At 28.7% G+C, this 15,156-nt stretch overlaps 1 protein-coding gene across 2 annotated transcripts; it reads right to left on the bottom strand.

Annotated features, from left to right (window-relative positions):
- Positions 1-1,573: 1,573 nt before the first annotated feature.
- LOC129988729 (uncharacterized) lies at positions 1,574-13,385 on the bottom strand. 2 transcript variants are annotated; one of them, XM_056096999.1, is made up of 5 exons: positions 13,247-13,378; positions 10,004-11,975; positions 8,910-9,077; positions 3,807-3,924; positions 1,574-2,747 (listed from the first exon to the last, which is right to left on the bottom strand). In XM_056096999.1, the coding sequence occupies exons 2-5, from the start codon at positions 11,926-11,928 to the stop codon at positions 2,658-2,660; spliced, it is 2,301 nt and encodes a 766-aa protein (XP_055952974.1). In that variant the 5' UTR covers positions 11,929-11,975; positions 13,247-13,378; the 3' UTR covers positions 1,574-2,657. The 2 variants fall into 2 exon arrangements, with proteins under 2 accessions (XP_055952974.1, XP_055952973.1); XM_056096998.1 differs by having other exon boundaries at positions 1,576-2,747; positions 13,251-13,385.
- Positions 13,386-15,156: the final 1,771 nt, after the last annotated feature.

Genomic DNA, 15,156 nt, shown 5'->3' on the forward strand with positions numbered 1-15,156 from the left:
TCAGATACTTGAAAAGCTAAGTAGTTGTGAATTTGCTATGTCTATACCTTTTTATATATCTTATTAAATTTTATAAACGTCTAGTTAAAAAATCTGAAAACTTTTAAATATATAAATGATGAATACTAACATAGAAATGCCTTAAAAATATATTCCAATATAAGATTATTTTCATATTTGAAAAAATGTTCTTTATATGAATAAATGATTTGCAATTAGAAATAATAGGTAGAAGAAAGTATTTTCGTCACAAATACAAAAATTATTACAAAATGATTTTTTTTAAAGCCAAAGATAACAATTCAAGAAAATTGTATTTAGATGCAGATTTTCCTAGATAAACTACCCAAATATATAAAGGGTGTTTACAGGAAGGATCACAAAATTTTGAATCATAAGGATAAAACCAATACCAGTATCCCATTTTTCATCCTTCCACATTACTGTGAAAATGTTTCAAACTAAGTAGTCAAATTTTATCTTAAAAAATAAGCCTCATTAGAGGAAATACAAGATAAATATTGTGTAGTATCTTATTATAGAATTATGTGTTATGTTTAAATTAAGACAAGATAGTCCAATTTTATATAAATATAAATACAGAATACCACCAGTAATTACCGACTATTTTTCAAAAACAATGGAGGTATTTAAAAATATTTTCATAGACATTTCTTAAGAAAAAATCTTCATTTCATATCTAAAATTTTATTACATTGTAGTTAACAGTATTACAAAAAAAAAAAGACATTCATGGTTTCTTCATTGATATATTGATTCCTTTAAAAAAGAAGAAAAAAAGTTAAAAATAAAACTAAATATAGAAATCATACAAAATTTCTAAAGTAAACAAAATTTCTCCATCTAACTCTTTTAATTTATACAATTTTCTTATTAAAGCTGTCTTTAAAATATTCTGAAAGAAAAATAAACACTTTTTAGGTCCTTATATAAAAACCATTTGAAAAAGCAGTTGTTAAGGACTTTTAAAGATGCTCTGCCCTTTGCATTTGTTCCTATTAATGACTAATTTAAATCATGTCAGTCCTATGTACATCGTGGTATCAGGTCTCGAACCTGCAATCCTCAAATCACAAAGTCAAAAAATTACAATCTGTAAAGAAGGGGAGAGATGTATGATAATACCGACAAGAATGCTAATTTGTGATTTTCCCTATGATTAGGAATGAGTTAGAGTTCTTCATTTCATGTTACATATATTTTTTTTAATCTTCCAGTTCAGTTCTGAGATTCTAATAAAAAATACCAAAATGCTTTCTTTTATTATTTTTAAATCACACATATTAAACGATTTTGAGCTATAATGAAAAGACTTATATTCAAATTTTGTGAAGCAGCTGGATGTTATAACCAAAGCACAGATATTAAGTGCGATTAACAAAAGTTATGTATTTAACTAGTTGCTTTGGGTGATCAGCTGTGCACTACCATGTAAGCAATATTGATTTAATCATGTCAATTTATTCTGATACACTATATCTTATCACAAAAAAAAATTTAAAATTATATTAAAACAATAAATACAGAACATTATGATTGATTAGTTAGATTTGTAAAAGGGCAAAATTACTCTAATTGCTAAGATTCTAGGCTCTGTCAAAGTTTATTTTACGGTATCACTTGAAATTGAAGAGGGGGGGGGGATAATTAAGTGGTCATTGATGAAGTTTCTAGGAGCCATGATATTTCATATAAAATATTAAGTGGTGGCATTTGCACAATGGTTGTGGTTGGAGATTCTGTCAGAATTTTTTGCTTTGTGAATGAGTGTAGAAATACTATTTTTGAGATTTCTCATGAAAATGGAAGGGAATAGGCAATCACTGATGACTTATCTATCAGTCATGAGTTTTCATTCCAAATAAAAAGTAGAATATTAGATGAACACTCAGTGGTTTTTTTTCCTATAGAGAATAAACAATGAACTAGTATTTTTGAGATTTTTCTGAGATACAGAGTGGTAAGGAAAAAAGAACTGATTGTTTATCTAGGAATCATAACTTTTCAAACAAACTTGGCAAAAGTGTATCAGTAATTGGGGTTGGGTGACTGATTCTTTGGTTTTTTTCTAGATGGCCTAATATCACTTAAGTCCAGTAAAAAAAATAGTAATTGTTATAAATAAAAGCAGATATTGAAATAAAACAAAAAATATTTTAAAGCCTATAAATTAATTTACTTAATTATCTGCTTGGGTACTTTTACAGCAGTTTACTTCTTCAACATATAGATGCACAATCAAGACACCGTAATAAAGAAATTAAAATTTTATTTAAATCAACATTTTACAAAATTGATATTTAACATTTATACATATAAACATGCAAACAATGATTTATGTCATTCTTCCTTTTTAATATCTCAAAGTAACAAGAATAAAAATATATTTGAACTAATTTTTTTAAATTCTAAAATGGACTTGCATATTGCACATTATATTAAAGTAAAATGAAGTTCATTACAAGTCAAATAAAACCCAAACATTATATATAAAATGTTGTCATTTAAAATAACTACTTAGTAGTAATAGACAAAAATTATATATATATCATAGAAGATAATGATGCTTGGAAATCTTGCTTTGCAAAAGAAAATAAGAATAAGAAAAAATGACAATTATATAAACATAAATCTAATTAAACATTAATTGATTCTGTTGCATTATTCTCTCTCAAATAATCAGTCAACAAATCCAGTCCTTTCTGCTTTGAATAATCTAAAACTGTCTGAAAAACAAAAAGCTTCAAGTCAGCTTATTATTTATAATTTAATTAATATTGATATATAAGGTTTACAGAAATGAAATTAATTAAAGAGAGTGTCTATAACTTTATTACATAATATTTTTATTTCACAGATCTAACACATGGAAGAATTTGTCATTTTTCATTAAATTATTTTTTTCTTTGTGAATCATTTTTTTTAAGTTGAGGTAATTTTAATGTAAAGTGAAATCAGCGCTTATCCAAAATATATACATACAAATGTAATCTTAATTAATTACTTATCCAACATCTGTTAATAATGTTCTCTCTTTGTTTAAAGAATAACTTTTTAAATACTGCATTTCATATTTAGTATTTAAAGATAAAAACATTATTCTTTTAATATCTGCTAAAATTCGAGTATTTGCATTTGTCAAAATCCTTTTATGAAATAATTCTATTAAAAATACAGAATTACAAGATAATTTATTTTTATAAATTTTAATACTGTTACATTATTAAATTTTCATAGGCTTGTCATATCATTTAGTAACAGCAGAGTAATATTTACTGTTTTCAATAAAGCTGGTGAAGATTTGATGTATCTCATGTTCTGAAATATTCAAATGAATACTGAATAATTAATTTTTACTAATTAATCTAAGCTTAATAATTAATTAATCTGGATCTAATAACTACCTTTAAATAGGAAATATTTCTAAATTTTTAAAAATATTTTTTATGAACAGATAGTGATCCAGAAAGGGTTAAATTTTCTTCTTGAAAACTTATTAGCCTAAAAATTTCTCTTACATGGTGAAATTCCATTTATTCTATTACTAATTAATATAAATCTTTCATTAATAAATTCCCAAAGAATAGGAAGAGTAAAAATAATGTTTTTAATATTTAATTGATAGTTAAACTATTTCAAGCATGTACTTCCAATGACTTATAAAAAATAATTATTTATGATTACTATGCCACTCAGATAGCTAAAAATAATCACCAAAAAATGTAAACAGTTATTACTAACATTTAAAAAATATTAATATTTAATTGAAACTGAAGTTGTTTTACCTTATTGTCAGAATCTCTTAAATTTATTTCAGGTATTGTTTCATGGCACATTTTGTGGTATTCCACAATGCAGAAAACTTTTTCTATATTTTCTGATCGGATAGCATGGTGCAAGTTTCTGTAAATAAAAAAAAAAAATAATATTAAAAAAATTAGCTAAATTTATTTAAATTATTAAGGTACTGTATTTTAAAGTTTATTAAATAAATGAAATAATTAAAATTTATTAAATTAATAAACACAGTTATAAAGCTTATTTTTCCATAAATTGTGATTAGAAACATGATGCCTAGTAGCAAGTTCAGTTCAGTTATATTAATGTCTCGTTTTAAAGCAATGCTAGGGCTATTTTGGGACAGACCTCGTAATTTTGAATCGTGGTCAGATGACGAGGACGACACCTGAGCTGCCACCGTCCCACTTCTCCTAACTTCCACACCACACCAGCGGGAGAACATTTGGCCCTGACAGATTTAACATGCACCAGACCGGCTTACACGACGGTTATTCGGTGGAATCGAGTCTCGAACCTGAAACCCTCCGCTTCCGCAGCCTGGACTTTTCCATTGAGACCTTGACCTAGTGGAGAGGTCTTTGTACTGGAATCATAAGATATGGGGTTTGAAGAAGATTTGTAGATTTGTTTTCACAGAAGATTTGTAGTGTATACGGGTCTGATGCATATTAATTTCTCTTGAAGATGCGCACCATAGGCAAGGCGAGCCACGAAGACTTCCCTTTTTCAACAACCAAATGGGATATCTTCTTATTGATTTTAATTTAATCTATAAATGAGCAGTTTTATGCGACAAATTTAGACAAAAAGAAACAGTTCAACATTAAATTGGGGATCCCTTTTAATCCTCTGACTGCGTAATTTGTGTGTTGCGATGTGTTGTTGAAAATAAGTTCAAATATTTTTCAAACAAAGTGAACTGAGACTATATGTTACACGATAATAATATGATAAAATAAGAATCTACAATCGTAAAAATAAACACTCTAAACTGCGAAAAACGCGGGACGCAATAGAAAATGGACTGATTGCCAACTTGCGGAAATCGTGGGAGCTGGCTTAAATGTATCACGCATAAAATAAATACAAAAGTTAAATTTAAAATTAGTTTTAAATAGAAAAATAGTAATACATTTAAGATAATATTTAATTATATGATCGAACGATTTCTTAAATTATAAAGTATCTTATCTTTTAGAATTACAAAGAAATGTAATAGAGAACACAAAAGATAACTAATAATGAATGCTTCAAAATTTAATTTGAGTTGAATTTGAAAATTAAACCAGTCTGAAAATTTCGAAGATAAGGGGCCCTTAGGCAGATGTCTATTTTATTTATTTGATAAAACGGGCCTATTGACATGACGCAGAAGGCTTTAGATGGGGACAGCTACGTCATCTGACTGCTGTTTAAAAGGATGTTAGTCCACAAATATTATACCAGTAGGTGCAAAATGTGTTGCTAATTTAATAAAACGAATTCAAGATGCTGTTATTTTAAAAATATTCCTGTTATTTTCAAATACGTTTAAAAATATTTCTTCTCCCATTCAAACATAAATAGTAGTAAGACACTGAATATATTTGAAGTAATGGTAGATTTTATTTTAATAAAATGGGTCAAAAAGCACAAAGCAGTTTCAAATTCCTCTCAGCCGATCAAAATAGAAAATTCGCCGTCAGCCAATAAAGTATATCGAAAACAATCCGAGGAATCGCAAGTTCTCAAAGCACGAAGCCTCTATCAAAGGTGAACACATGAAATAATTGCGTGAGCTACAAAGATGTAATTTTTTGTTGGAAGATAGATATAATTTATATAATTAAGGTATAGCTTTTTTGTCAATGCGAATAGTTTCATATTATAATGCGAACTATCCGCATTATAGTATGATCATTTGTTTCATTTAGATTTACCATTTAGCTTCTCCCACTGAGCACCTCAGAGATGAGGATGAGAAGCTTCCGGAATGGTGGTTGATTCTCACCACCCGGGTGGGTACAGAAATGATGGAGTCGCTATCTCCTATTGATCGATCACAGAACGTGCTTCCCACCAAGTGTTGTACAGAGACCGGTGAAGGCCCTTAGAACTCAATTATAGTTCCCATCAATGTTTCTGTCGCGGCGGTCCGATCCATCAAATTAATCTGTGTGCTGCTTTGATGATAGATCGGTTTGGTATGGTTATATTAACGTTCCATTTTAATGCAACACTGGGGCTATTTTGGGACGGACCTCGTAATTTTGAACCACGATCAGATGACGAGGACGACATCTGAGTTGACATCTTCCTCTCCAAACTTCCACACCACACCAGCGGGAGAACATTTGGCTCCGACGGATTTAACATGCACCAGACCCGATTACACGACAGTTCTTTGGTGGAATTAGGTCTCGAACCAGAAACCCTGCGACTCCGAAACCTAGACCTTACCACCAGGCAACCACGATCCTAGTGGTGGATCGGAGTAGCCGGTTAAAGTTATTACTATTTAACTTCATTAACCAGGCGCCAGTAAGTCTTGCTGTCTGGAGTATACTTCAAATTGCACAATATGCAATTTCTTATGACCCACTGTGTACATCACACTAATGCACATGTTTGTAGTTTCTTACTATCTCGTAAAAAAAGTATATAAAATATAACTGATCAGTGACGCGACGAAAGTGATATTTTACATAAAGAGTGCCAAAAGGGTATAGATGACCCATGCCGCAAGGCGCAATTTAAACGAAATATTAGGACGTTTACGTCACTCTTTCAATTAAAAAAATAAAAAAAAAAGCAAGAAAAAAATGTCATGCACAGTGCGCTATTTACTCTCGCTACGTCACTGAAAATAATCTAAAAAAAGAAGAAGAAAAAAACGAATGTAAAATTTTAATAAACTTCTCCACTTCAGGCCTTCCTGATTATGAAAAAACTATTTCTGGATTAGTTTATATTCATTTGTGAACAAAACTCAAAGATGCATTACGTTACAGAGATAATATACGATTTGTGATCGCCACAAATGTAGATATCAATCACATTTTATGTCAAATCTGTCAGTAATTCATTTCACTTGAACAAATATAAGAAAAAGTATTACAAAAATAATGGCAAGCAATCAAAAAAGTTCATAAATTGTTTAATAATTCATACTGGAGAAAAATTCTTGAATTTTATATATTTAATTTTCATTCAAAGTTTATTCCTAAAGAAAACGGTTTTCTAAATCCCAATTAGGAACACTCTAAATTCCACATTTCTTATATGAAAGTTGTATAGAGAAAAAAGTTCGAAAACCTGTAAAAAATTAATAAAATACAAATTCGAAAAGAAAAAAAAAATGAAACTGCTAAGATTTAAGATCTGTTTAAAGATTTAAAAAAACAGGAAGAGATTTTTTTTTAAAAAAAAAGCATTAATAAGAAATTTGTTATTGCTTTTAAAAACTTATCTTTCAATCGATTTATTCATCATATTGAATATATTCAGTTGATCATATTTTTACGTACAAAAAAAAAAGGTGAAAGAATTCCATAGAAGTTAGCATAGCACGTAAAATTTTAAATGCAATTAATCTTTCGTTATAAATTGTAGCTAAATGAATACGTAAAAAGCAGTAAAAATAGTAATATTTAATTTGATTTCAGAACAAGCTTTCAAAACAAGATAAAGAATCAAAAATTAGAATTTTCCAAGTTAATAACGATTATTTTTCTTTTTAAAGGTAAAACAAAAATTGGGAATTTAAAAAAAAAAATCGTTTTCCTGTCTGATATTTCAAATAAGTAATAAATAGATTTAAATAATAAATTATTTAATTTTCCCCTTTTTATTATTTTTAAATATTTCGCATTAGTTAAGTTCAAAACAGTATGTGCGATAAATTTATTTTATAAGCGTTAAAAAAAGATTGATTATCTTAAATTTTTGGATTACATGGTATCCCCATGACTTTTAGATCTAACAATTATAATTTAACTGTTTTAAAATGTTACCCGGGTTTTCATTTTAGTTCTAGTTTCAGTTCCGAAACGGGGAGTCCCCTTAACAGCTATAAAGATCGCTATTTTAAATTGTTGCCCAAACAATTCTTTAATTGTAGTCTCAATTATGAAACGGGGAGTCCCCTTTCCATGCTGTTAAAAAACTCATCAACTTCTTCCGCCTGTACTTGATGTATTTAGGAAGTGTTGTTATCGCTCGCTGTTTGCTCTGGAATTTTCGCCGGTGATGCATTATCGCACTTTTCGCTAATTTTTTTTTTTTTTTTTTTTTTTTTTTGCGTGAGGTCGAACGTTGCATGGGCATTTCTTTTCGATCTCAAAACCGTTACTTTTGTATTGTCCCCCCTCCCTTTCTTCCTCAGCTTCCTTTCTTTCCACTATCTTCCTTCACGAGAGAGGAAACAAAATACTGTAACCTTGAAAGCAGATGACAATATTTTCAGATAAATATTCTTGACAAAAAATATATCATTGAAATATTTTTCCTCTCATTAAAACGCTACAAAAATCATTTTTATGAGAAAATTCTTTCGGAAATTATTAATCACCAAGTTTAATAGTTCTACGGACAACGATTTATTCTTTAAGAAACAACAAATAGCCAATTTTTATCATGAAGATAAACATTGTGAACTTATTACTTTTATATAGAAAAGAAGTATAATATATAGTGTCAGATTTCCGATAAAGACACAGGCAAATACATTTTAAAAGTATCCTAACTTTAATGCCAAATAATTATTTTTTTTAAACCACATCATATGAATTATAAAATATTAGGATAATACTTTACTATCTATAGATGCAATTGGCCAGATTCTTTTCTGTTTTGTTTTTTTTACAATTAAATACATTTATACTCATATAATTATATATTATAAACCATATACATTTTCATAAAGCTATTAAAATAAAACTTTAGATTAAAAAATGTTAACATGTTGTTTAAATCAAAAATGAATTGGAATATAAAATTAAATTTAAGTTTATTAAAAGAAAGGCCCTAATATTGTCCAATGCCAGAATAAGACAAAATTTAGCATAGATAATATACACACGCATCTAAATGATTGATGATATACTCACGTTCCTCTATACTTCGTTCTTCTGTTTTTGTTTAAGTAATGAATAATTTTCTTTTTTTCATTTCTTAACAGGCCACTTTTAATTTGCTGTCTTATTTCCTCAATCTCAAGGTGCCATTTTTTTATACAAAATGATGGGGATTGAAAAAGCTTGTCTCTAGCAACTGTTCTGAAAAAAGATTTTTTTTTACAAAGTATTAATAAAATATTAATAGGTATGGAAAAAAATCAAGATGCAAGTTTAAACATCAAACAAGCTTGTTATATATTTCATTAAACAGTTAAAATACACATAAAAAGCAAATATTATTTAACAATAGCAAGTATCAAGAAATAACATTTAAAAAGAAGCTAAAGCCTTTAAAATGATGACTGAAAAATATGTTCTCAGGGGTAAATTAAATGAAGTTTGAAATTCCTCTTGTGGCTGTTACCAACACTATTAGCAACAAAATGTTTTATTTTGCTTATCAGTTTGTAATTGTATCTAATTATAAGTTTCACTTATTCTGTTCAGTAAAATTAATCATTCTTTCCTCTAAGTATCTTTCAAAAGTTTTACTCTCATGAAATATTCATACCTCATTAATTATATTACTCTCATGTAATTACCATATACAGAATCTATGTATGGAGATTATATGGATTATTAATTATAAAAAACTATTTTAAGTAATCAGATAAAACCTAGATCTCAACTTCCCTGTTACTTCAAATAAGAAATGTATTTTCTTGCTGTTTTAACAAAATCCACATTTCAAGAGGGAAGGCGAGATTTCATTTACCCCATAATTAAAAAGTCATTTAACAAAATATTACAGATGGCATTTATTTTCCGGCAATTAAAATACACACAAAAATATTCTACAAAATTGATTACCTGATATTATACTCATAATGTGCACAATTTTTAGATAGAATAATGATTTCAGTTGTTTTGAATTTTTATCAAGAACTACTATGAAATTAATGAATTTGTGGTTATATTCAAAGAAAAGAAAAAAAGTCATACCTTTAAAAAAATACTGATAAAAACTCTTATTAAAATACTAGAACAAATGTGAAACATATGACTAATAATATTTATCAACTTACCTAATCATACAGCAAATTTTGGGCTGTTCAACTTTAGACAATGATTTCTGTGTTTCATTTGTATGCTTCTGTTTAGAGTCATTCTTTTTACAAGATATTTTGTACTGAGAAATATTAGGTGATGTATTTACACATTCTGAAATTGAGTTATCATCAATTTCAACAAACGGAAACATATCCCAACTAAGTTCAGTAACAGAATCAGAGTGTAAAGGTAAAGGCTTTTGCCCTTTTATGATCCTATCCATTTCTTTATACTTTACAATCTTGTGCTCAATTTCTTCTGATACTTTCACAAAATCAGATGTTTTATGTGATAAACTTTCACGATTGATTGATGAAATATTCTCAGAAATCAAGTTAGAATAGTTACCAGATTTACTGTCATGGAATTTACTTAATTTCCCCAAAACATTGTTTCTTTTAGCTAAATATGAATGCATTGAAGTTTCTTTAAGGTTTTCTTTTGATAAGAAAGAATCCGTATGTCCAATTTTTGTATCAAAATTTTGTTGATTGTGCTTTGAAAAATTGCTTTCCTTAAAAGCGAAAACATTATTTTGGTTAGATTTCGAAGAATTATCGAAAAAGTTTTCCAATTCATTACTAGACAGTTCATGCAATTGAAAGTTTTCAGATAAATTCTCACAACTTTGATTAGAAAAATGATCAGACTTCAATTTTAATATAAACTCTTTTAGCATCTGATCCACTTCTTCTGAAGGCAAATTTTCAAAATGAGAATCTAAAACAGTTTTCCTTTCTCCATCAGATGCATTATAACTTGTGTCATTTGATTCAGAAAAGAATGTTTCTTCTAAATTATTATAATTTGGAATATCATTTATTTCTGCAGAGAATATATCATTACCTATATCATTTGGAGATGGAACAACACTATCAAATATCTCATCCATAACTGCACATGGAATAATACCATTAATTACTTGATTTGTCGTGTTTTTATATGGAATAATATCATCAATTATTTTATTTGTTGCTCTACATGGAATAACATTATTAACTATTTGCTTTTCCACTCTACTTAAAAAAATATTTTCAAAAACTTCACCAGTCACAGACTCCGAACTGGGAAAACATGAATGAAATGTTCTAATGGAAGAAGAAGCATCATATTCTTCACCATTTGTATTGCTAATATTATTTAGCAAATTACAACCATTATGGAAAACATTGAAGTTATCAAACATAGGACTAATATTCACAGATGTTTGTGAATTTTCTGATCTAAAATGCTGGTTACAAAATTTTGCATGATTCTGAGGAAAAGGAGTTATTCTCAATTGTTTGTTGTTTTCTGGTCTATTATGCCTTTGTGGATACCGTTCTCTTAAGACAGCTGATTGACCTTGCTCATCAGAATCAGAATTAGATTCATACCCAGTAGATGTATCAGAATCACTTTCATAATTGTTATTTAATAATTCATTATTTTTGAGTGACAAAGAAGAAAACAGTTTTTCAATATCTTCTGTGTCATTCTCAAAAGTAAGTTTCTTAGTATCATCTTTATTCTGAAAAGCAGCTTCATCATTTTTATTTGAATGTTTAGAAAATGTAGATTTAGCATCAATCTCTATTACAAAGTTCATTAAATCCTTATTTTTAAATGATATGTCTCCCTCATTTGGCTTGTCCTTTGTAAAAATACTTTCAGAATTACTTTTATTCAAAGAATTTATTTCAGTGATTTTATCTGAACATTCAGAAAACGTATACTTAGAATCTGAAACATTGTCAAAAGAGAACTCTTCAATCCACTCATCTTGCTTAATTTTAGTTTCTTCATTAGTTGTCTCCGAGTAATCAGAATCATGAGAACTTCCTAAATTGAAGCGTTCCCATGATTTCAAAAAATCATGGTCAAGTGGACACCCCACAGTCTTAATTATAGTTGTATCCATTTCTTTTATTCCTAATAGTCATTCAATATTCAAAACTTGGAAAAAATCTGAAAAATAAATTATTTAATTATGAAATGCATTCTTCACACGATCCACATTCTAGTATGGTAGATTCTTTCAATAATCTAACACTGCACAAATCCAGACTTTCAGTAATAGAAAGATGAACATTAAAAAGAAAACAAATCATTGCGTAAGGAGATGTCAAAAATTTAGGAACAAAATAAATAACAGTCTGCTGCTCAGATTAATAAATATTTTTGTAATATTTAATACAATAAATGCTTCTTTATATATTAACCAGAAGCCTGTGATTAACTTTAAAAAAAAAAAAAACTCGCCAATATGTCATGTTTATTGCAAATAAACATTTAACTGCTAAAGATTTCATATTACTCTGTTGATAGTTTTCAACAATTACATGCAGTTATACCTAAAATTCATTAATGGCATGCAGTTAAGCTAGAAGTTTACTAGTGGCATAAATATCAATTAGTGTGATATTTTATAAAAGGTTATGCTATTAATATTTATTTTTAGTGAACTTCTATTAAATCTGCAGTATCATTAAACTGGCAGTCTTCGGTTTGATATTTGCCAAATTATTGAAACATCTAAGGCACTACTATCTTGATAGCAATTGATATTGCACACTAAATCTAATTTATTTTAAATACATTAAAACAAACAGTAAATAACCTACATTTTATATACATCATTCATCCAAGTTTAGAATGTAATTTTTAAATAACTGAACATCTAATAATAATAAAATCTAAATAACTAAATAATAAGTTGAAAATCAACTTGAAAATACCCCCAAAAAAAATATAATACTTAAGTATAAACTGTTAATAAAAAATGTCATGAAAAAATTAGCTTCGTTTAAAAGTGATTTTGATTCAATAATGCAAAGCTTTCATCATTATTGTCATTCCAGTTAACGCATTTTTAAATTGTTACAAATAGCAGAAAATTAAAATCACTAATTTTGTAATCATTTTAACATAATCAGTTAACAAATTTATAAAATAGAGAAAATGATTACGGAAATTAAGAGAATTTAAAAGCTGGTAAAAAAATTACAATTAAAAAAATAATAAATTTCTAGTAATGTAGTAAACAAATTTTCACTGAAAAAAAAAATAGCATTCATTTGCATGATGTTTCAAATTACAAATATCTTAAGTCCATTCAACACGCTCATTTTAAGCACACTCATTTTACATTGCAAATATTTTAATAAATAAAATGAAGCGAAATAATATACATCATTTTTTACCATACAAATAAAACATTAATATGCGTAACAATTTACCTACTTCAGGATGTTATTCCTTCCCTAAACAATGGGGGGGGAAAAGGCATAAAAATATTTGAAGAGCGTAGTTCATTTCGTCAATAGTGTTATTGAAGTTATAATCATAAATATCCGCGAGATAAAAACCAAACCGAAACATCAGGAGATAAGATCATTTATGTTGCCAATTTGGAAAGAAAATTCACATTTAATTCCAGCTCCCCACCAATCTGGCAAAGTGAAAAGTGCATAAATCATCTAGATCGGTTAAATCTGTCTTTAGTACAATGAAATCCACTGAAGAATGAGAATAATTTTTGCAATATTATAAAGATACTGCATTATCTTCATAATATCAAAGAGTATCTGAATGATACAGTCTAATATAATCACAAATCGTGTAACATTTGTCTCGTTACTTGCATTTGATAACTTAAAATATTCCAAAGTGTCTCAGAAAATATCACGCACACACACATAAAAAATTTATGTTGCAAAATCTAAAATATAGAAAAATAATATTTCTATTATTCAATTGCATCTTCACTTTATTTTAAAAACTGCCTTAACAAATCAATTTTATCTCCCATTTATTTAGGAAAACAGAATGGCCTTGAAACCTCTACAAATCATATCTGGAGGCACGGCAGTGCCCCCGCCAACCCGCCAAGTCGAGGGGAAAAAAAGCGGCACAGCCGTACCATCCTTTTCTCGAAGCAATTCAGGCCGTTTTCGACCCCCTATAACTTCGTTGTGGATAAAACTAGAAGCCTGAATTTTCAGTAACCAAGCAGGCATTATATAAACACAGTATATTTCAAATTTCATTAAATTTGAACCAATAGTTTAAGAATTATAACTAGTCAAAGTTTGTGAATTTTGCCACTGACTGATTGACTGACTGACCGATCATCAAAACTCTAAGGCATTTCTAGCAGACATAGAAGCTTCAAATTTAAAATACAATTAGAGTTTAGTGTATAAATAAAGGAAAAACTAAAATGTGCGTGTAATAATGGACGGATCGATAAATTTCTCAAAGTTTCGAGCATTATCCATTTTGTTGTCAAATTCGTCGCCAAGTTTGTCACCAAGCTCTGGGATCACTGGCTCGACATCCGACAGCATCCAATACAGATTATTGTAAAACGGTATTTCCTATGATGACACTATTCGCACTGGGAAGCAAAATTACAGATTTGTAACAATATCTCATTTGAAATAATTCAATTAGAAGCTGTGGTAGCTGCAAACGCAATGGGTGACTTTCAGAGAATCAATCTGGTAGAAGAAGAGCAAACTGATCTTCAAAGTATGATCGCAAAACTTAATCTCTATCAAAAAAGAGTCTTCGATATGATCACAAATAAATGGACACAACTGATAATAACGCTGACGTTTTAAGCTGTTTTGTGAATAGAACTGGTGGCACTGGAAAGAGCTTTTTAATAAAAACTCTGAAAATTTGGGTTAAGACGTATTTAAACAAAAAAAGTGGCAGTTAGTGCTCCAACAGGAATAGCTGCATTCAATGTGAATAGATTGACTATACATAGACTATTGCAGCTGCCTGTAGAACCCAAGCAAACACCGAAGTACAAGCCACTTTCTGATGAAGTGCTCCAAGTTCTGAGATCAGATTTGAAAGAAGTAGTGTTGTTTATCATAGACGAAGTGTCGATGATATCCAATGTTACTTTAACATATATTCATTTACGCTTATCTGAAATCTCGACACAAGCGACGATGAGAATGGGTGGTTTGGAGAAAAACACATTGTAGTTTTCGGAGATCTCTTACACCTTCCGCCAGTAAGAGAAAAGTCACCTTTTGAAAAACTATCAACTGCTGAAACTAACAAGTTGTTAGGTTCCTGTGGATTGAACTGTTTATATACGATGAACTTACAATTAACATGCGACAGCTCA

The sequence above is a fragment of the Argiope bruennichi genome, chromosome 10 (genome assembly GCF_947563725.1).
Source record: "Argiope bruennichi chromosome 10, qqArgBrue1.1, whole genome shotgun sequence".
Classification (NCBI taxonomy): Eukaryota; Metazoa; Arthropoda; class Arachnida; order Araneae; family Araneidae; genus Argiope; species Argiope bruennichi.